Source organism: Chelonoidis abingdonii, chromosome 3, assembly GCF_003597395.2.
Source record: "Chelonoidis abingdonii isolate Lonesome George chromosome 3, CheloAbing_2.0, whole genome shotgun sequence".
Classification (NCBI taxonomy): Eukaryota; Metazoa; Chordata; order Testudines; family Testudinidae; genus Chelonoidis; species Chelonoidis abingdonii.
Window position 1 is genome coordinate 87,956,791 of NC_133771.1, and position 22,338 is coordinate 87,979,128.

At 46.2% G+C, this 22,338-nt stretch overlaps 1 protein-coding gene across 5 annotated transcripts in view; it reads right to left on the reverse strand.

Annotated features, from left to right (window-relative positions):
- Positions 1 to 1,203: 1,203 nt before the first annotated feature.
- Positions 1,204 to 22,338, reverse strand: part of DDO (D-aspartate oxidase) — a 30,399-nt gene continuing 9,264 nt past the window's right edge. For 2 of the 5 annotated variants that reach the window (XM_075063883.1, XM_075063884.1), the window contains 5 exons: positions 18,912 to 19,464; positions 16,013 to 16,187; positions 13,099 to 13,207; positions 11,586 to 11,762; positions 1,204 to 2,891 (listed from right to left, as the gene is read on the reverse strand). In XM_075063883.1, the coding sequence (XP_074919984.1) occupies positions 2,324 to 2,891; positions 11,586 to 11,762; positions 13,099 to 13,207; positions 16,013 to 16,184 (1,026 nt within the window). In that variant the 5' untranslated portion in view covers positions 16,185 to 16,187; positions 18,912 to 19,464 and the 3' untranslated portion in view covers positions 1,204 to 2,323. Of the gene's footprint in view, positions 2,892 to 11,585; positions 11,763 to 13,098; positions 13,208 to 13,474; positions 13,631 to 16,012; positions 16,188 to 18,911; positions 19,465 to 22,338 lie in introns of those variants that run through there. The other 3 variants (XM_032787288.2, XM_032787287.2, XM_032787290.2) reach the window with 2 other exon arrangements.

Consider the following 22,338-nt stretch of genomic DNA (forward strand, 5'->3'; position numbering starts at 1 on the left):
CAATCTGTCCAGAACAGTACCGCTGAGAAGAGGCCATGAAACAACTGATGGCGACTGTGACTGTTCTCACCCACAACAAGTTCCAGATTGGGACAACTATCCTTCAAGTCAGAGGTCACGGTTAGGGTATCCCACATGGCCCCAAGAAGGCAAACATTTTGATGGCTGACTCCACTCCCAACAGCGCTGCAATTGCTGCAAATGTGGCCACACTGCAGCACTGGTAGCTGTGAGTGTGGCCACACTGCGGCGCTGTTCCTACACAGCTGTACGACCACAGCTGTAACTCCCAGTGCTGCACATTTCCAAGTGTAGCCAAGGCCTTCAAGTCTTAAAACACAATACACTTTCACAATTACACAAGATTCACAATATCACAGGTAGGCTTTCAGCAAAGGCACTGAGTTCCTGTGTTCCTGGAGGGTGCTTGACCCCCACTCCATCCCAGACCCTGCCTATCCACAAGCCTGCACCCCTGCCATGCCTCTTCCTATCCCTGCCCCCTGTTCCCACCCCTATACCACCCCTTCCCCCAACCCCACCTCCTCCCATCCTCCTGCACGCCGTTAAACTTATCTGCAGAACGTGGTAGGTGCAGGGAGGAAGGGGGACGCACTGATCCATGTGGCCATTGGCAGGAAGGAGCTGCTGGGAGCGAGTGGAAGGAGCTGATAGGGGGGCTGGTGGTGGGTGCTGAGCATCCACCATTTTTTCCCCATGGTTGCTCCAGCACTGGAGCACCTACAGAGTTGGCACTTATGGCTCTCACGTCAGTTTCTTCTTATATCTCACTGACAGACTGGTGATGCCCCACCGCTTGTATACCTGTGAGGGTATGGCTGACAACATTCTAGGAGGTCAGAGAAAAATATAATCTTCAGAAAGTCTGAAAAGTTCCATGTGATTCTACAAAGGGACCACCACAACCATTTAGCCTGAATCCCTGCACACACAGGCTGTGGAATTTCTCCCACAAACTGGATTCAAGCATATCATAATTAGGAACCTATCTAATCTCACTTCACAGATTTAAAGCGATGCTGAGTCCACTGTATTGCTTGCTGCCTGTGCTGAAGTATTCTATAAAGGTAAAGAGGGGACTTTACTATCTAGGCTGAGGCTGGTCAGTCTGGCACTTTTTCGTGAGAACATTTTTGTGCATGCAGGTTTCAGCTCCAAAGAGGAAACAGCCATTTGCAAATGTAATTCAAACCCACTCAACAATGTTTTATTTCCAATATCAAAATCTAGGTCCTGCTGATGTAAAATGTCCTACTGCTGTTTACAGTACAGAAACCCTGTTACTTAACATAGTACCAGCTACCCAGTGATGCGCAAAGTATTAACTCTAGGTATATTAGATAGAAATAATCACAGCTATAGGATTTTCTGTAAAATCCTTGTCCTTAGGGATTTTCTGTGCTGCTCATGCTGGGTACCTGCATGTCTGAATCCAACTGCAGTGACTATCACAGACTGCAGTTATATGCTGGTAAGAGGAAGGATGTTTTGCAATAAAAAAAAAGTGAACAGAGAAGACAATGAAAAGGAAGAGAGTTTGGAACAGCAAATTTATCAGTAGGTGTTTTTCATTATGTATATAGCATCGTGAAGGGTTGTTGTGCTTTGGCCAACCTCTGGATAGGATCTATCAGAGAACGTATCTTTCATCTGACCATATAAAATCACCCATTGTTGTTTTGCAGTGTTGTTATAGCCCTGTTGGTCCCAGGGTATGAAAGAGACAAGGTGGGCGAGAAGACATCTTTTATTGGACCAACTTCTGTTGGTAGAAGAGACAGAGACAAACTTTCAAGCTACGCAGAGAGATTTTATTCAGGTCTGTAAAATGTAATCAGAGTGTCACATCTAAATGGAAGGTGGAACAGATAGTTAAACACAGGAGTTAATGCATGCCATTCAAAATGAAATGGCCCATTAACACTTCCACAGTCACAGGACAAAGGAGGTTTTTGGAGTTACACATTGTTGTAAACAGACATAAAACTGTCTCTATCGAATCTATACCTCCCACAGCACACCTTTCAAGATCCTTGGGTCTTTCACCCAGTGCATCAAATGCCCCAACAACAGCTATGTGGGTGAAACTAGACAATCATTATACTCTTGAATGAACTCTCACAGAAAAATAAAACAAAAACACCCTGTCACCTGTGGGCAAACACTTTTCACAAAACAAGCACTTGGCTACAGTTCAGAATGTGGCACGCAGCTTCTTCCATTGCGTATAGAATAACATTCCAAAGGGACTACTAGTAGATTTATAATAGCCAACCAATAACTGAAAAGGGGGCCCCAGTGATTATAACTTTGCCTTCAAAGAGGAGCCTTCCAGAGCAGCAATGCATTCTCCCACCAGTCGAGCAGCCTCTTTAGCAGTGCCCCTGTGCACTGAAAAGCCACCTGAACCATGTCCATAGTTGTGGACCACGGGCAGTTTTTTCCCATCATGGACCAGTATCTCTTTCTGCAGTCTCACAGCTAACCTGGATGGCCTCAGACCCACCCTCACCTTTATGTCCTGGGCTCTTTGAAGTGAGGGTTCAAGAGCACAACATCTGTCAAATATATCTTTGCTACTTCTAGGATCTGGGGCCAAGCTCCAGTTGTCCTTTTGCCTTGTCCCACCTAATGTTACATTGTGTATTCCTGGATAGATATAGGTTAAACCATCCCCATCCCGGATGAAGTGATTCACCCAAGGAGCATCGACCTTGAGTACTTGGCCTCTGACAGGGTATATCTCCAAGTCACCCATGAGTTCTCTGGATCCAATGCCTGAACAGTTGACAGCTATGTCATATTTGCTATGTAGTTCCCACAGATCTTCAATTCGTCTAGCATACACCTGGCTGCCATTCTCTTTCAACCTAAAAAGAAACACTGGACGTAAAGCATGACAATTAACTATTAATAAATTGCCTTGATTATTTTTATGCAAGTCAAGTAAGTAAGAGACTCTTTAAGAAGCAAAAGAATAGAAAATTGAAGAAAAATCAGAGATAGATAGAACAGGGCTTCTGTTTATGACTTGTCTGATTTGGCTGTTGGAATTAAGACATTGCAAACAAAAGGCTCTTTGTTTATAAGACTGGACAAGGCAAAATATATCAGGTGCACAAATATTACAGAGATGCTGTGGCAAAAAAAGACGAGATAGCGATCTCATGAATTCATTCTTATGATGGCTCCAAAATTGAGCAGTTCATGCAGCCTAAGGATGGGCAAAATGTCACTTTTAGATCAAACAAGTATTAATTATATTATTAGTATTTTACTACATTTCTAAGGTACATTTCTGTTACTTGAAGCCAAATTCATCCCTGATGCCACTCTGTCTTCAGGGCTGCTATAAAATATGATATTATTTATAAATGCATAAGGAAGAAAGGCATCTGGCCTTATCTAGAGCGTCAGATACAGCAGGTATTAACAGAGGCGTGTGCAGCACATTTCATTAGGGTGTGTACCCAAGGAGCCCCACCCTAGCCTTGCCCCCATCCACTCCCTCCCACTTCCTGCTCCATGACTGCCTCCTCCTGAGACCCCCACACTGTAACTGCCCCCTACCTGTTCCCTGACTGCTCTGACCCTTATCCACACCCCTGCCCCCACACAGACCTCTGGAACTCCTATGCCTATCCAACCGCTCCCTGCCCCCTGACAGAACCCCAGAACTCCTGACCCATCCAACTACCCCTGCTCCCTGCCTGCCCCGACCCCTCTCCACACCCCCACCCCAACAGACCCCCACCACCAAATCCTGGCCCATCCAATCCCCCGTCCCCTGACTGCCCTGACCTCTCTCCACACCCTTGCCCCTGACAGGCCCTGTGGGACTCCCATGCCCCATCCAACACCCCCGTCCCTCATCCCTTGTCTGCCCCCGAGACCCTCTGGCCTATATCCAACACCCCCCAGCCCCCGGCCCAGCCTGGTCCTCTTACCATGCCTCTGCTCAGAACAGAGTCCCCACCAAATCCCACCTCTTGGACATCCCCTTGACCAATGACATGATGGCGCTTACGGGGTGGGTGCAGAGAGCGCCAACCAAGCTGGAGTACAGTGGAGGAAGAGCACTATGACTGATGTAAGTCAACAAAGGTCACGTGTATCACTGGGGAGGCGGCGATTGGTTGGGCGGGCCTGGGAGCGCGGGCGTAAGAGGGTTCTGTGTGGGGCAGTCTGGGTGCAGGCAGCTCATTGGGGGATCTGGATATACAGGGATATTCCAGGTGCAGGGGCAGTGGGAGGCTGCAGGGGGAACCAATGAAAGTGGTTGGAAATTAGCGGGGGGTGTCTGAGTCCAAGGGAGGTGGGGTTAATTTGGGTGGGGGTCTAGGTGTAGCTGGTTGGGGCTCAGTGGGGAGGGTGTCTGCAGGGGCTCATCAGGGTGGTACAGATGCAGGGGAGGTGGGGCTTGTCACAGTGAGGGTTTGATGGGTCTGCTTAACAGGGGAGCCTCAGCTACTGCCAAGGGGATCTGCATGCTGGGCCCCCACTTCCCTTATCCCCATCCCATGCCCCTTCCCCACCACTCCATCTCCTCCCCATCCCACCCCCTTCCTTCCCAAACTGCCTCTTTCCCCCTGCCCCTGCTTCACCTATCCCCTTCTCTTCCCTATCCCATGCCCTGTCCCCACCACTCCCTCTCCTCCGCATCCCACCCCTTTCTTTCCCCACTGCCTTTTTCCCCCTGCCCTGCCCCACACCTCACTGTTGTACAAAATGAAGGATGGCTCCCAGCATACAGAAGGGAGTTCAACCAGCACTAGGACCCAGAAGGTGGTGTCCAGCTGCAAAGTCCAGGGAGCTGAGCAGCACCTCCTTTTTTCAGCAGGGCTGCACAGCACCTCTGCATTCACAGAAATGGGGGGGAAGGGAGGGAAGTGGCATGTGACCTTGCACCCCATGTGGCCCCCACCCCTCACCTCTATTTGTGGGGGAAATGCCCCCAAACTATGCCATGAATATTCCCAATCTCACACCCCCATTTCTCCTTCACTTTCTGCAGGGAAGCAAAGAATGCTGCAGGCAAGGGACCTGGGCTGTTTTCATTCCCCCTGGGGCCCAGGAGTGCCCCACACAGACCCCCACTGCCCAGCGCTACCCCCAGAGACCCACTCCTCCCAGCCACACTCACTGGCCTGTTGGGTGGGGGCTATTTGCCTTGCCTGGGCTGAGCCAGCATCACAGCTGGGGTCGGTGGGGGATCAAAGTGAGAGCAGAGGGGCCTGTCTGGGCCGGGCTCCCTCAGAACCATCTTGCCTGAGGCCCCAGATGAGCACCACCCCCCGCATGCTGGCCAAGAATGACCTGGCCCCTGCACTGGTCCCAGGTGGCTCAGCCCCGGGAGGTGGCAGGCTGAGCAAGACAAGCTGGAGCCGCGCTGGGGAGTGGGGCAGGCAGACCCCTGTGGGACATCACTCCCAAGAACCTCCAAGCCAGCGGAGGAGCAAGTGGGTGGAGGGGACGGGGCAGAGATACCTGGGCTAGCCAGACCAGCTGAGCAAAGCACAGGGAACGGGCTGGAGAGGAGCTGGCCTGCGGTGGCCCCTCGGCTGGCAGAGCAAGTGAAGTGCAGCGCCTGGCCAGCTGATGGGCCCCTGTTGAGCATGGGCCCGGCACCAGGGTGCCTGTGGTGCCACTGTAAACCTGCCGGTACTGCTCAGGGCTTTGGGTGTGCCTGGGCACACCCCCTGCGCACGCCTATGGGTATTAACATCAATTCACTCTGGGTGTTTTAAAGTGGCGATCTAACATAGGATGGGATGACTTGACTTAATATCTGTAGAGAGATCTGTTAGACTGCACGTTAGGCATGCATGCCCTTCTCTCAACAAAAACTCATCCTCTTCCTGGGGTTTACGTGTATTGTTAACTTAAAGCTCAACCTAAGTTCCATTTTGAGCATGGCTTAAATGTAAGGTTCTCCCTGCAGGACCAGCTCCTAATCTGTCTAATAGATAGAGATTAACTCTCTCTAGTGGGATCTCACCCATAGCATTTGAGATTCTGCCATATTTTTTGCAAAAACATGTTAATACAAAAACTACTAAACATTCTGCAGAATTCAGATAAGATAGGGGAAGAAAGTTCGTGAACTGTGACATTAAAGAAGATGTGGTAAATGCTTTTGTGCTGCCAAGGCAAGGTACCATAAATATTGTTCAGATCACTTGGGTTTGCAAAATAATTACATATTTACTTTGCTCTCTTTCCTGGTACCCACAAAGGGGGTGGGGGTGGGAGTGGGGCGACTTTATCATCTTATTAGACTACATCCTTTGGGAAATGAGAAAAGTCTGAAACAGGAATAAGGAAGCAGCAGAAGCCTTTGTGGCAAAGCAGCCTGACAGATACTAAATGGAGTCAGCAATTTAGTTGTTCCTCAGTACAATTTTCAGTATCAGTTAAGCAATGAAACATGACAAGGCCTGTGTTCCTGTGAGATAGTAAAGAAGTCAGATAGCACTGGCAGCACAAGAGTACTCCCACTTATGCTTGCTGCTAAAAACATGAAATGTTATTCCATATGGTTCAATGGCATGGAACACAATCAAACAAGCTGATTATCTGGCAATTTGTTCCAAGATGTAGATACACATTTTACTACCTAACATCAAATCACCTTGTATCCAGTCACTATGCCTGTGAAATGACAAACATTATTTGCTCTTTTTAAGTGCATCTAAATGGATTATACATATACATTATAGGATCTGTTTTCTGACTCTGCTAAAATTCTTTGAAATTGATGTGCCTTGAGAGCTGGTCTTCAGAAGGAAAAAAATAAACTAAGACTTTTTTCTGCACAGGTATAAATTTTAAAGCCTTCATTTGTGCCAAGCATTTTGCACATGCAAATATTTCTGTAAGGTTTTCTACAAGATGATAATACAGGAAGATAGTACCTGGATTTTTTTACTCCTTTCTGCTCCTGATTCCAGAATGGTTTGTGAGGTGAGTTGGGCAGAAGGGAGGTTTTTGACCAAATCCGAGATGAACTGGCTCAGCCAATTTTGAAACAGAGATTCGAACAGAAGGCATTTCCCCAGATTTTCAAATTCTCCTGACAGTTTTTGTCATTTCATAGCTCAAAACCAGTGAGACTAGAGGCTTCAAAATATCACCTTTGGTTTGTGGCAAACGGCTTGCAGAGCACTAGCTTCTTTTACCATTTTCAAGAGCTGGTGGGATGTATTTTGGAAGTTACACACTGGCAAATGAGGAACATCTGAATGTTCATTTGACTAGTGGCAGAGAAAAGATAGAAGAAAACACTCTTTCCACTCCACTAGTATCTCTGGAGGATGTTAAACAGAAGCTACTAAAGTTAGAGATTTTTAAATCAACAGGTCCTGATGGCTTGCATCCAAAAGTTTTAAAAGAACTGGCTGAGAAGATGGTTGGGCCATTAATGCTGATTCTCAATAAGTCTTGGAACACTGGGGAAGTTCCAAAAGACTGGAAAAAAGCTAACATTGTGCAGTTTTTAAAAAGGGCAAGTGGGATGATCTGGGTACCTATAGGCTGTACGCCTGACAGTGATCCTGGACAAGATAATGGAGTGGCTGATACCAGATCCAATTATAATGAACTAAAGGAAGTTAAGGTAATTAATGCAAATTAACATGGGTTCAAGAAAACATCCTGTAAGACTAACCTAATAGTATTGATGTAATATACATAGACTTCTGTAAGGTGTTTGTCCTGGTGTCACATGACATTTTTATTAAAAAACTAGAATGATATAAAATTAACATGGCATACATTAAATGGATTAAAAGCTAGCTAACTGATAGGACTATTTAGAAAAGCTGGATATGCACAAGTCCATGGGTCCAGATCTAATGCATCCGAGGGTGCTGAAGGAGTTGGCTGATGTGATTGCAGAGCCATTGTTCATTATCTTTGAAAATTTGTGGCGATCGGGGGAGGTCCCAGATGATTGGAAAAAGGCAAATATAGTGCCCATATTTAAAAAAGTGAAGAAAGAGAACCCAGGGAACTACAGGCCAGTGTGCCTCACTTCAGTCCCCAGCAAAATCATGGAGCAGGTCCTCAAGGAATCCATTTTGAAGCACTTGGAGGAGAGGAAGGTGATCAGGAATAGCCAATATGGATTTACCAAGGGCAAGTCATGCCTGACCAACCTGATTGCCTTCTGTGATGAGATAACTGGCTCTGTGGATATGGGGAAAACAGTGGATGTGATATATCTTGACTTTAGTAAAGCTTTTGATACGGTCTCTCACAGTATTCTTGCCAGGAAGTTAAAGAAATATGGGTTCGATGAATGGACTATAAGGGGGATGGAAAGCTGGCTAGATCATTGGGCTCAGTGAGTAGTGATCAATAGCTTGATGTTTAGTTGGCAGCCAGTATCAAGCGTACTGCTCCAGGAGTTGGTCCTGGGCCCGGGTTTGTTCAACATCTTCATTAATGATCTGGATGATGCAATGGATTGCACCCTCAGCAAATTCACGGATAACACTAAGCCAGGAGGAGAGGTAGAGACGCTGGAGGGTAGGGATAAGGTCCAGAGTGGCCTAGACAAATTGGAGGATTGGGCCAAAAGAAATCTGATGAGGTTCAACAAGGACAAGTCCAGAGTCCTGCACTTAGGACGGAAGAATCCCATGCACCGCTACAGGTTGGGGACTGACAGGCTAAGCAGCAGTTCTGCAGAAAAGGACTTGGGGATTACAGTGGATGAGAAGCTGGATATGAGTCAGCAGTGTGCCCTTGTTGCCAAGAAGGCCAACGGCATATTGGGCTCTATTAGTAGGAGCATTGCCAGCAGATCAAAAGAAGTGATTATTCCCCTCTATTCGGCACTGGTGAGACCACACCTGGAGTATTGTGTCCAGTTTTGGTCCCCCCACTACAGAAAAAGTGGACAAATTGCAGAGAGTCCAGCGGAGGGCAATGAAAATTATTAGGGGACTGGGGCACATGACTTATGAGGAGAGGCTGAGGGAACTGGGCTTATTTAGTCTGCAGAAGAGAAGAGTGAGGGGGGATTTGACAGCAGTCTTCAACTACCTGAAGGGGGGTTCCAAAGAGGATGGAGCTCAGCTGTTCTCCGTGGTGGCAGATGACAGAACAAGAAGCAATGGTCTCAAGTTGAAGTTGGGGAGGTCTAGGTTGGATATTAAGAAACACTATTTCACTAGGAGGGTGGTGAAGCACTGGAATGGGTTACCTAGGGAGGTGGCGAAATCTCCATCTTTAGAGATTTTTAAGGGCCGGCTTGACAAAGCCCTGCCTGGGATGATTTAGTTGGGGACTGGTCCTGCTTTGAGCAGGGGGTTGGACTAGATGACCTCCTGAGGTCTCTTGCAACCCTGATATTCTATGATTCTATGATAGGTGTCAAAATGTAATTGTAACTGGAGAATTGTCATTGAACGGGTCTGTTCACAGTGGGGTCCTGCAGGAATCCATTCTTGGTCCTACATTATTTAACATTTTATCAATATTGGAAGAAAACATAAAATAATCACTAATAAAGTTTGCAGATGACACAAAAATTGGGGGAGTGGTAAATAATGAAGAGAACAGGTCATTTATTCAAAGCAATTGAGATTGTTTGGTAAACTGAGTGCAAACAATATGCATTTTAAGATGGCTAAATGTATACATGCAGGAACAAAGAAAGTAGGTTATACTTTCAGGATGGGTGACGGTATCCTGGGAAGCGGTGACTCTGAAAAAGCCTTAGAAGTCATTGTGGATAATCAGCTGAATATGAGCTCCCAGTGTGATGCTGACGCCAAAAGAGCTAATGCGGTCCTAGGATGCATAAACAGGAAAATCTTGAGTAGGAGTAGAGAGGTTATTTTGCCTCTATATTAGGCTCTGATGCAACCACTGCTGGAATACTTTGTCCAGTTTTGGTGCCCACAATTCAAGGAGGGTGTTGGTAAATTGGACAGGGTTCAGAGAAGAGTGACGCAAATGATGAAAGGATTAGAAAACATGCCTTAAAGTGATAGACTCAAGGAACTCAATCTATTTAGTTTAACAAAGTAAAAACTAACGGGTGACTTGATTCCAGTCTGTAAGTACCTATATGAGGAACAAATATTGAATAATCGGCTCTTGAATCTAAGAGAGAAAGGTTTAACGTGATCCAATGGCTAGAAGTTGAACCTAGACAAATTCAGACTGGAAATAGGGAAAAAAAAATTAATGGTGAAAGTAATTAACCAGTAGAACAATTTACCAAGGCTTGTACTGGTTTCTTCATTGCTGACAATTTTTAAATCAAGAGCAGATGTATTTCTAAAAGATCTTCTGCAGGAATTATCTGGGGACAGTTCTATGGCCTGTGCTACACAGGAGATCAGAGGAGATGATCACAACGGTCCCTTCTGGCCTTACAATCTATGAAAGGACAGGACCAGGAATATGGCTGCTCTCAAGAAATCAGCTTTCCATATCCAAATCCTACAGGATTCCCCATGTAAATCTATGTGGATCATTTCATCCATAAAATAGTTCCCTCAATGCACAGTGAATGCCTCCCTTGAAGAGATTGATTAAGCCATTAAAAACACAGTCCTGCATTGAGGATGATGCTGAATTGCCCCAGCAAGAGCTCCAGAATGTATCATCTACCTGTATGCATTATCTGCAGGGGGACTCTAGCTGCAGTACCTGAGCCAGCCTGGTATAAGGTATATAGGCTCCCTGGTGCACTTAGCCAGCTCTGTTTCACTTACGTAGGAGAAGGACCATGGTACCTTGCCCACTTGGGGAGGCTAATGCTTCTGTGAATATTCACCTGGCTGGAAGTGTCCTTGCACTCAGGACTGAAATTACCCTGTCATTGCATGCAGACACGTGCTTTGTGCACTTTCTGCTCCTCTGTGCACCAACCCAGCAGGGAGCCTCTAAAGCAGTGTTTCCCAAGCTTGGGATGCCACTTGTTTAGGGAAAGCCCCTGGCGGGCTGGGCCAGTTTGTTTACGGGCCCCGTCCACAGGTTGGCTGATCTTGGTCCCACTGGCTGCGGTTCGCTGCTCCAGGCCAACGGGGGCTGCAGGAAGTGGCATGGGCTCAGGGACGTATTGGCCGCCACTTCCAGCAGCTCCCATCGGCCTGGAGCAGCGAACCGTGGCCAGTGAGAGCCGCGATTGGCCAAACCAGTGGACGCAGCAGGTAAACAAACTGGCCCAGCCCACCAGGGGCTTTTCCTATGCAAGCGGCAGCCAAAGTTTGGGAAACACTGCTCTAAGGGATAGTTTTGGAAGATTTTGAAAATGTGGGGCCTTATTCTCATTTACATTAAAGCCACTTCATACCACTCTGTCCATGTAATGGGGTGATAAAATGGTAAATATAACATTCTCCCACTTTAAGATATCTGTACACTACCAGAGTTGTGAAAAACGGCCTTAGGTTTAATGAAACTCATTCCCATGGCCTTTAAATTCTTGCAAAAGAGGATATATGTGTAACCCAGGGGTAACTCACAGAAGATCAGTCTCCATTTCTCCCAGAAAGGAAAGAAAAAATTTAAAATCCATTATATCAGCTACACCCATCAAAACAAACCTTTTCTCCAACCATAGCAGATAGGATGGGCAGTCACATTTCAGTGTAGTAAAAGCCTGACCAAATCTGTGTTGTGGAAATTTCTTCAGCTCCTCTTCAGTCATTGAGCGAAATCCCAGGACAACATCAGACCAGAATGGTAACACTTCATCAGGAATGGTTTTAAAGATCTGCCAGCTAAAGGACATGGAAGAGAAGAGGCTAGACTTAGAACACGCTTACGTTCATGTGACACAATTCATTTTGATCTTAGTTTAAAAATATTAGCAATCATCTTCCATTGGTCAGCAGGATCTCTAGAGTTCAGACAGATAGAAGGTAACAGAGTAAAAGACCTCACAGATGATAATTATTTAATTGACCATAAGGTTTAGGGGAGTCTTAGTAGGACTTGGACCTAGGGGTGAGGGTAGAGTGAGGCTTGGGGTAATTAAGCCAAGTTAAAAATCACTAAAGGGGAGGGGGGCTGCACCAGGGAGAATAACAGGGTAACACAGGATTAAATACATTAAATGCAGTGAGCGGAGGGATGGGGGAAGCAGCAGTCCAATGTGTCCCGTGTCCTCTTATTTTCATGGTTCTCATTTAAAACTAAAACTGCTGGAGAATGACAACACGGGCCATTAAAACCACATCCTTTCTGTGCTCCATTTACTCTCCAGTCTTGAATCTTGTTGCAGAGATTCTAAATTAATCCCCAGGAGAGGGACTGGAGAGCCCAGGGGCAGCTGGGCTCTAGCTGAAGTCCCCCAGGGGTGGCAGCCCGAGCTGTGAGTTCTCAATTTCACAGTTCCAGCACAGAGCTGTGAAATTAATAAGAATGACAGCCAACAGCCGATGTATGTAACCTGCAGTGTCTACACAGACACTGCATTGCTCCAACTACACTGACATAACCCCGTCTCTCATGGACGTGGAGTTATGTCGGTGTAGTAAGGCACTTACATCAGCAGGAGCAAGGTTGTACTGTAGACACTGATATAATTCGGTCAATGTAAGCTGCCTTACGTCGATCTAACTCTGTCCTGTCGTGTAGACCAGGCCTGACTCTGGCTCTCTTTCTAAAGGCTACAAGCTTCTTGTCTGCATCTTCATGCAGTGCCTGATCATACTTTATTCCAAGTGACAGCAAACTGAGTAGACAAATCTTTGTGGGTATGGTGGGAAGCCAACATACTGTGCTTTATATTTAATTACCATTCCTGAAGGATCCTACAACAGGCCCTCTCCCATTACTAAAGAAGGAGGAATGTAGAGAAAATATGGGCTGCAACTTATATTTAAGAGACATGTGCCCAGAGTGTTTTGTTTGTGTGAGCCTTTGAATGATTTTTACTCGAAAACTCACTTCATGTAATCAAATGCTTCTTAACACTGTAGCTCCTTTTGAATATGGGTCACAAGAGAGACTCCAGAGAAAGACTGTCCCTTAAGTACCAGATGGCGCGTCACCCTGGCTATTATAGTATATAGCATAAAAATACTAAAAACCTATTTTGAGTTCCTTTCTTACCCAGACACCAGATTAATGCCAGCATCTGAAGCCTCCGATGAATTATTGATTTCAAAAAGATAGTCGAAGGTCTCCCTAAACCACTGCTTTTGGTGATGAATTGGTATGCCTGTACATTTGAAATAAAGCAAAAAACTGAAAAGGAGGGTGAAGGTAGATCAGCAAAAGACTCCCAAACCCGCATCAGCTGAAAAAGGCAGGCATCAGAGAAACCATGAATAGTAAATTTTCAACACTGTTAAAACTTTGTACGTGACCAGGTAAAAGTATACAATGTACTGAACACACAAAATGCATGGGAATTAAACCTGTATGTTGGTATTTGTAAAGTCCAGTGCTATAAGGTAATGCCTGTCTCGTATAAGGTGCTAATTACCCTCAACAACCAAGGACTGCATTGGTCTTCAAAAGGAGACTACAGCGCTCAGCAGCCTGCAGTTTTGGGCCTTGGCTCCCCTGGACACTCACAGGATTCAGAGATTCACTGCTTCTAAAGAATCAGTGCACCTCAGCTTACCAGTTCCACCTCAGCTCACCATTCCATTTAACACACAGCACAGACTTGGGTACAGTGAAATCAAGTATATGTTTATTTAATAAAGCACAAAGATTCAAGTAGCAGGAAGTGGAAGTATTGGAAACAAATGATTATATATCAAACAACATCATAACATGCATTCTAGAGCCTAGACTTATTAACAAGATACTCTCATGTCTTGTAGAATATTGCTCATCCAAAATCCCTGTACCATTTTACAGCCAAGTTTGGCCTTGACCCTCCTCTCATGAGACAGACAACCTGTCTGCTTGCCTCCTAGGCAAAGGATCTTCTGTGTTTCCTTGTACTCGCAGATATACCCTAACAACCCTTTGTTTTTAGTCTTAAAGCAGACACCCCGGCTGTTTATTTCATCCTGTCAATTTTCTCTCTTTTAGATTTCACAATTTCTTCTTTTGTGCACGGCTCAGTATATAAACAGGGCTACATGGTGAGGCACACAATACACGCTACTCAAATAACCAGAGAGAGAGAGAGGTGTCTGCTGCCTCCTTCCTGAAAGGAACATTTCCAGGGTATGAAACTTCCTGGTGACCTTCCTTAACTCCAAGACCTTGAGAATATAACTTTTAGTCTAGATACACAACTTCTTAAATTTTATCCATACATACATTTCACAACGACTATGAAGACAAGTGGGCTACAGGTTCTTGGTATAGACCTCACATGTCACTCTTTGGTGAACTATTATGCATGTATCCAACCAGGGGATTCCATTAAGTAAGCGGGGAAATGGTCCCGCTATTGTGGGGAACTTTCCTGGCTTCTGCACTACCCCGGTGAAGTGGGCTAGCGAAAGGATCTGAGTCCTTACTCCCACTTCCTTTACCCAGAGGCCTCCCTGGCCTTGAGGGCTCCCCTTCCACTCTCCTGTCTGGCAGAGTCCTCGTAACCCCAAGTAGGCTGGGCCCAGGATTCCTGGGGGGCTCAACCCCCAACCCTGCTGTGGTCACCCAGGACAGGGGCTAGGGTGTCCTCACTCCGGAGTACTCTCTTTGCACTGCGCACCTCCCTGACCCACTGATCACATCATATAATTTAAAGCAAATACAAGTTATTTAATTAACAATTAATTTAAAAAAAAAGAATAAGGAAAAATGGGAAAGGTTAAAGGAAAACATCACCCTGCTCTGTGGCAGGGACCATCACAAACAGTGTCTCTGGACATCAGGGCACTTCACAGTCTGTTCCTTGTAGGTCGCAGGCCTCCTTCTCAGGCCCTGGCTTTGCTGCAGGGACGCTGCGGGTTGGACACTTGCTCTGGCAGTGGCCACACACTCTCAGGCTCTGGGTAGCAGGACCCTTCTCCCCAGTGTCACCCCCGCTCTGTCAGGGTTACGATCCCCCTCCAAGTCTGGCCTGCAGAGCCTCTTGGCTGAGATGTCTCCCTGTGCTGGGCCCACTGCCCAGGGTCCCCAGCTGCTCACCGCACCCAGCTCCTGACTGCTCCAGCTCCACACTGCCTCAGCATAGCTGCTGCTGCTGCTCTGACTTCAGCTCTCTGGGCTGCTTCTCTGTCCTCTCTGGCTCCAGGTGCTACCGCTCTGTTCCCAGGGCAGGGCTGCTCTGCAGGCTGCTTCTGTGACTCTGCTCTGAGCTCTCATCTGCTTCCTGGGCTGCTTGTCTGGCCCCTCTAGCTCTGGTTGCTGCAGCTCCCCTCCCAGGGCAGGTCTCTCTGGGCTATGCTCTGCCTTTTTGGGCTACGGCTCCGCTCTCATCAGCTTAGCTTGGACCCCTCTCCATCTGACTCAGACAATTCCAGCTCACACGGAGGACGGGACCCCCCTGGCCTCCAGACTTCTTGATTAGCCTGTCCGTCCTGTCAATCAGGGTGACCTGAAGCATTGGCCTCTCCACATTGACCCTGGAGACTGTCAGTCTCAGGCTCCTGATTTCTCATCGACCCCTCCCTTTTTAGTGCTGGGAGCTAGCAACCAAACACCCCCACTGAATGTTAGTAAGGGGACAACAGTGCTCTCTGCTGATTGTCACGAAGAGATCCCTGTCTCTCTCTCACACACGCGCGCACACACACACACACACACAAATATGTAGAGTCTTAAAGAGCTGAAAATATCTCCAAACATTTTAGGACTGAAAATGGAACAAGAACAGGTGACTAAGTATCAAAACACTGGGGGTTTCCTCAGCATAATTTATGATTGTTCAGAAAATAAAGACTGCAGACATATATTCTAAACTAATCACATTCAAATACTATCATTAAGTGGAATAATATATCTTCAGTATCATCTGAAGAACAAAGTTTAAACCTGAAAAAAAGTCCTGCTGCAAAAACTTTAATCCACATCATTCAGAAGTTTGAGCTATGAGCTAAGCAGAGGTTTCACTCACCTTGATAAGTGTGTGGAATAAGCATTCCGGCTGCTACATCGCTCGTTGTGTTGGGAGTAAATTTGTCCGAAATTACAGTCACAGAGCACTTGGAAATAGATTCTGAAATGTACACTGCTGTTGAGAGGCCAATCAAGCCAGCACCAACAACTGCGATCTTTTGTTTAGCCATATGCTAGGAGGAGGTGGAGGGGAGAAAAGAATTCCAAAAGGTTATTTAAGGTGCCACATCCAATGCAATTTTTTAAAAATCCTGTCTTATTAGTTCTGTGATCTATTGTAAACAAGAGACAGAAAAGACAATAGGGCTGGATCCCACAAACCTTTACATTTGTGAGTACAGTAACTCCTCACTTAACATCCTCCCGCTTAACGTTGTTTCAAAGTTATGTCACTGCTCCACTAGGGAACATACTCATTTAAAGTCGTGCAATGCTCCCTTGTAATGTCAGCCAAAGAACGTTATATGGGAGCATTGCACAAGTTCCTCTTTTCCGCCTCCTCCCCCTCCCTTCCTCCCAGTGCTTCTTGGAGGCACTTAGGACTTTCTGGGAGGGAGGATGGGGAACGAGCGAGGAAGCAGCCTCCTCCCCTCACGCCTCCAGCAGGCAGGGCCACCTGGAACACAGGGGCTTTAGAGGCTGCAGGGCCCTGGGATAAGGAGGCCCCAGGGCCCTGGCCTGCAGCTCTAAAGCCCCTTTCAGAATGTGGCCCTGTGAGCACAGGCAGGAGGACTCAGGAGGAGCAGGGATAGCCGCGCAGCCAGCGGCAGCAGAGAAGCGGTGCTTTCCCCTTCAAAGCCTGCCGGAGAGAAGCGGCACTTTGAAGAGGAAAGTGCCACTTCTCTCCAGCTGCTGAATTACACAGAAGCTGAATTGACATGAGAAAGGAATTGACATGAGAAAGAGTTACATGAGTATCAGATGTGCTTATGCCTCAAATTCTTAGGGTTTCAGCTGTATCCAGGCCACTTCCAGAACAAAGAATAGAAATTGCATCCACAGAGTCCATAAAGTCATGATTTGTATTATTCACTGGGCACCATCTGTGCGCTCAGCACTGTCAGAATATGCCAGAAAATGTAGTCCCTGGGCCAATGCATGTAAGATGTGTAGCCCTGGATAAGATAGCCCAGATATTCAAATATGAAGTGTATAGTTATTGAGCATGTTATCACATGTTCACTGTGATGAGAATATCTAATGAGTGGAGGTGCTGATGGCAATAAAAGTTTTACTTGATTAAGGACTAGAAGATTTGACACTTCAATTTTCTTTCAAGGGGAAAAGCTGCCCAGAGCTCCTGTGCCTGTTTATTTTCCTATCCTGCCTGCAGAGGCTCTGACATATCTCAGAAGTCTCAATTTTTTTCTCAGCTTTAAAATGTGGAATTTTCTTGATGTTTGATTTTAAATATTCTCCTGTGAGAACTCCAACTCAGTCACTGTAGTGTTGTGTTTAAGAGCCTTCTGGAAAGTAACTAACCTTTAAACAGAAGTGAAAGCAGTGTTGCCAATTCTTATGCTTTTGTCATGAGTCTCATGATAATTATTGTTTTCCTTAAAGCCACAGCTCCTGGAGCCAAGTGGATACGTGATGATTTCAGCCTTCATTCTTAAAGAAAAATGAAGTTGCTAGCCCTTGTGCCTATGGAGAAAGCTTCAAAATGTGACTCCAGTGCACCCTAAAGTCTCAAAAAGTATAAGGCAAATAAAATAAACTCCAAATCTACTATTTTTTACTAATCTCATGATTTTAAAGCCAATCTGATGATTTGTGGTGAGCCTGATTCCTGGTTTTTGAACATTTGGGGTTAGAAATACCATGAAAGTGACTTGAAAGTGTCAGTTTCACTCCTGTTTAAAGTCAGTTTCTAGTCTATTACTTGTAGTGGGGTAAAATCCCTACAGCCTCCAGCAGATGAAGTACAAACTTACAGGGCCTTGCCCTAGTGAGATGTTTCCAAAAGTTAAATGATCTATTCCAAGATCAGCGTGCGATGGTGTATCCCATAAGGCTTCATGGGAATATGCTTATGAATGTATATATATGATATAACTGGAATATGTTTTATGCCACATCTGCCATGTAACATATCTATGTAAAGGTTATGATCTACTGAATACATTCCTCCTATTTGTATGCATGTATCATTTTTGTACTTGAAGTTAAGAATATTGGCGGTATACTTGCTTGATTTCTAAGCAGCCTTAGTAAAGCATTTGGTCAGCTTCTTGAGAAAGGAATGTGCAAATTAAGTGCCCAATCAAGAACCACTTAAGCCAACAATGAACTCGAAGATGCCAATCCACATCAGAGCCAGGGGCGGCTCCAGGCACCAGCACGTCAAGCGCGTGCCTGGGGCGGCAAGCCACGGGGGCGCTCTGCTGGTCGCCATGACGGCGGCAGGCAGGTTGCCTTTGGTGGCATCCCTGCAGAGGGTCCGCTGGTCCCACAGCTTCAGTGGACCTCCTGCAGGCATACCGCCGAATCCGCAGGACTGGAGACCTCTCGCAGGCAAGCCGTCGAAGGCAACCTGCCTGCCGTGCTTGGGGCGGCAAAATACCTAGAGATGCCCCTGATCGGAGCTTTCCCAGGAATGTGCCTTGGCTGGTAAAAACTGAGTCATGCATGGACATGTGACTTGCCCATGTGACTCCAAACCTCCATCTTGGAGCTGGACTTTGCATAGGAGTGAGGAGGGGGTCTCCACCCACAAGAGAAAGTCTGCTTAAACCCCTGGGAGACCCCTTCATTTTGTCTTCGGCTGACTAAAGAGAGAGCCTCTCCACCCCCAAGGATACCTGAAAGAAACTGGAACAAAGGATAGTAACTACAGGGGGTGTGAGTGATTGCTGGACCCAAACTAGAAGGAGCCTAGTCTGTAAAAGGAAGCTTACTGGGTGAGGTTTTTATCTGTATTCAATTTTCTTAGATGTAGACTTGCGTGTTCTATTTTATTTTGCTTGGTAATTCACTTTGTTCTGTCTGTTACTACTTGGAACCACTTAATCCTACTTTCTGTATTTAATGAATTCACTTTTTATTTATTAGTTAACCCAGAGTACGTATTAATACCTGGGGTGGGGGTGCGCAAACAGCAGTGCATCTCTCTCTATCAGTGTTATAGAGGGCGAACAATTTATGAGTTTACCCTGTATAAGCTTTATACAGGGTAAATGGATTTATTTTGGGTTCAGATCCCATTGGGAGTTGGGCATCTAAGTGTTAAAGACAGGAACACTTCTGTAACCTGCTTTCAGTTAAGTCTGCAGCTTTGGGGCATGTGAGTCTGACCCTGGGTCTGTATTGGCGTAGATTGGCGTGTCTGACTCAACAAGACAGGGTACTGGAGTCCCAAGCTGGCAGGGAAAGCAGGGGCAGAAGTAGTCTTGGCACATCAGTTGTCAGTTCCCAAGGGGGTTTCTGTGATCCACCCTGTCACACAGTGCACTGGAAAAAAAAAGTAATATGAAGTAATTAAATTTTTCTACAATTGTTTCAGTTGTTTTATTCAAGAGTTAGTAACAAAGTAAGAATATACATTAAATTTTACACCTAACCAGTGTCCCTTAAGTGACTTGACACAAGATGTTGGAACATGTTAGTATTAGATCTGAGTGGGTCTAATCTTTATTTAGTCTTCTTTCTTTATATAGGAATTAGATACAGTGCTTTTGTCAGCTAATTTCTAAGTTATTAGCTGAAAAAAACTAGTTTTCAGCTGTCTAAGCAGCCCCTCGAATCCCTGTTAAAGTTACGCCCTCCCCCTGCCCTCATCTGAAATGGTGCCTTTGGAGAATGGGCAGCTAAGGTGCAATAATTTATGTCTGGATCATATCCAATTTAGCAGGTCTTTCCTTGTTGGCAAAGGAAACAGGGTAGAACCCTGATATCAGGGACAAAGCTCACTTAATTACTTATACTTGTGTAACTCCCATCAAATGGGAACTGTCTTTGTAAAGCTCGCTTCCTGGTCCCCCCCCACCAGTTGGAAGGAATGCATGAAGTGCCTAACAGCAACCCAGTTTGGCAGATTAATAAGCAGTTGTCAGATGAAACATATGAAAGACCCAGTGTGACAACTCTTGTCATGTTAATGTAAATTGTGTGATCTTTGCTGACTTTCTTATAGCCTCAGATGCCAGAATAAAGAGATTTAATGAGAATTTCAGCTTTCATTTTTATGAAGAGTAAGTTTCAGCCTTCACAGTTGGAGTGAAAAGCTGGTAAACAGGAAGTGAGCACCTCCAAAAGGCTCGGAAACCAGAAATAAATGTTAAAAACTACAAATGTATTATTTTAAAAAACTCTCATGTTTTTTAGCCAATATCCTGATCTCTTGGGGCATGACTCAAGATTTTTGACTACTGAGGTTGACAATGCGACAGGGCTCCTGATCCCTTGTTATCTAATAGGATCTCACGGCAGTCTTGGTAAGAGCGCGTTGTAGAATTTCATTTTGGCTAACTGAACACTGCTGACCTAAATTATAGCCTTTAAACTGGATACATTATTTTTTGTTTCTAGCCTTAACTAGGGCCTTGTCTACACTTGCAAGTTGCAGCGCTGGTGAGGGGGTTACAGCGCTGCAACTTAGCAGGTGTCTACACTTAAAAGCTCAGCCAGCGCTGCAACTCCCTGTTTGCAGCGCTGGCTGTACACTGGGTCTTCTGTTCCGGTCATGTAGCAGAGACCAGCGCTGGTGATGCAGCCTGGTCATCAGGTTGTGGACACTCACCAGCCGTTTTATTTGCCTCCAGGGTATTAGACTTATCCCAGCATTCCTTTCAGCCTCTCTCGTCACTGCTAGCACTCACTGCTTGGCTTAGGAGCCTGGATGAGAGGAGACGGGGCTGCCGAGCTCGCGGGAGAGTGGGGAGAGAGCAGGGTTTGCCGCGCTCCGCCCGGTCTGAGAGCGGGCTTGCTGGAAGCTCCGGCGGAGGAGCTGGGGCTTGCGGGTTTGCTGCGCTCCGGCCGGAAGCGGGGCTTTGCTGAAGCTCCGGCCGGAGAGCGGGGCTTGGCTGGAGCTCCGTCGCGGCAGGCGGGGCTTGCGGCTTGCCGCGCTCGGCGGGAGAGCGGGCTTACTGGAGCTCCTGGCGTGAGAGAAGGAGCTTGCGGGTTTGCCGCCGTGCTTCCGGCCGGAGAGCGGGCTTTCTGGAGCTCGGCCGGAGAGCGGCGCTTGCGTGGGTTTGCCGCGCTCGCGAGGAGAGCGAGTTGCGTTATTCCCGCTCGGCGTAGGAGAGCGCGCTGCGGTTTTGCCGCGCTCTCGCCGGGAGAGAGCGGCGCTTGCGGGGTTTGCCGCGCTCAGACAGCGCGGCCCTGAAGAGGAAAGTCCGCGCTTTGCTGGAGCTCGCTCCGAGAGCGGGGCTTGCGGGGGTTTGCCGCGCTCCGGGCTGGGAAAGCGTGGGCTTGCTGTTGTAGCTGCCGGCCGGATGCTGTGAGAGCGGGGCTTATAGAAGCTGCATGTATGTATTTCAGTTCAGACTTTGGGCCTTTACTGTTTTACCACAGGGGTTGAAAGGGACAAAAACAGATATCATGCTAACCTGATTTGATTTTGGAGTTCTTTTTTCATGAAACTTGAAGTACAAGGTATATAACAGAAAGAAAGGAGATTATAAACAAAGGACATTATAGCGTATTGGGATAGCAGGGCTTGTAATTTAGTTTCTTTGTGATGCTAGTTATACAACACATACTGCAGTGTGGTGTTTTGACATCAGTAGAAAATCTGGATAGAATTATAGCCTTAATCCATCTGGGATAGAATGCAGAAAATCTATAAATCAGAAGAAAACAACTTACAGAGTCTCATTTCAGAGGGCTCTGTCCTTAGAACTAATAACATGGTTAGTGTTCAAATATATGTTTGTTCAGACTCCACCACATACACCTAGTGCACTATAATACTAATTATACCATTGAGCGGATTCAGTCTCCTGACTCTCCATCTTCTATAAAATAGAAACAAACCTAGTAACTGATGGAAAAAAGAAAGAAAATTAGTTCTTTGAAAACAAACAAAATGGGCTATAAAGTTTGTTTAAAATGTCATAATAAAAAAGGTGATTTACAGGCATCCACCACTGCATCCAAGAACTGCCTAGAACAAGGAGGGAAATACTCACCGTACCCCCCTTCCTGTTTTATGTCTGTATTTTTAATAAAGATTTCTTGTCTTTTTATTCAACTGTTTATTTATTACAGAAACTGTAACATGTACTCAAGTAAAAAATAGGAACTGCAATCAATGAACCACTGCATGGTAACTGCTGGCAATTGCTCTTAACTGCATGGAGGCAACCCAACATTTCTGTTGGCTTC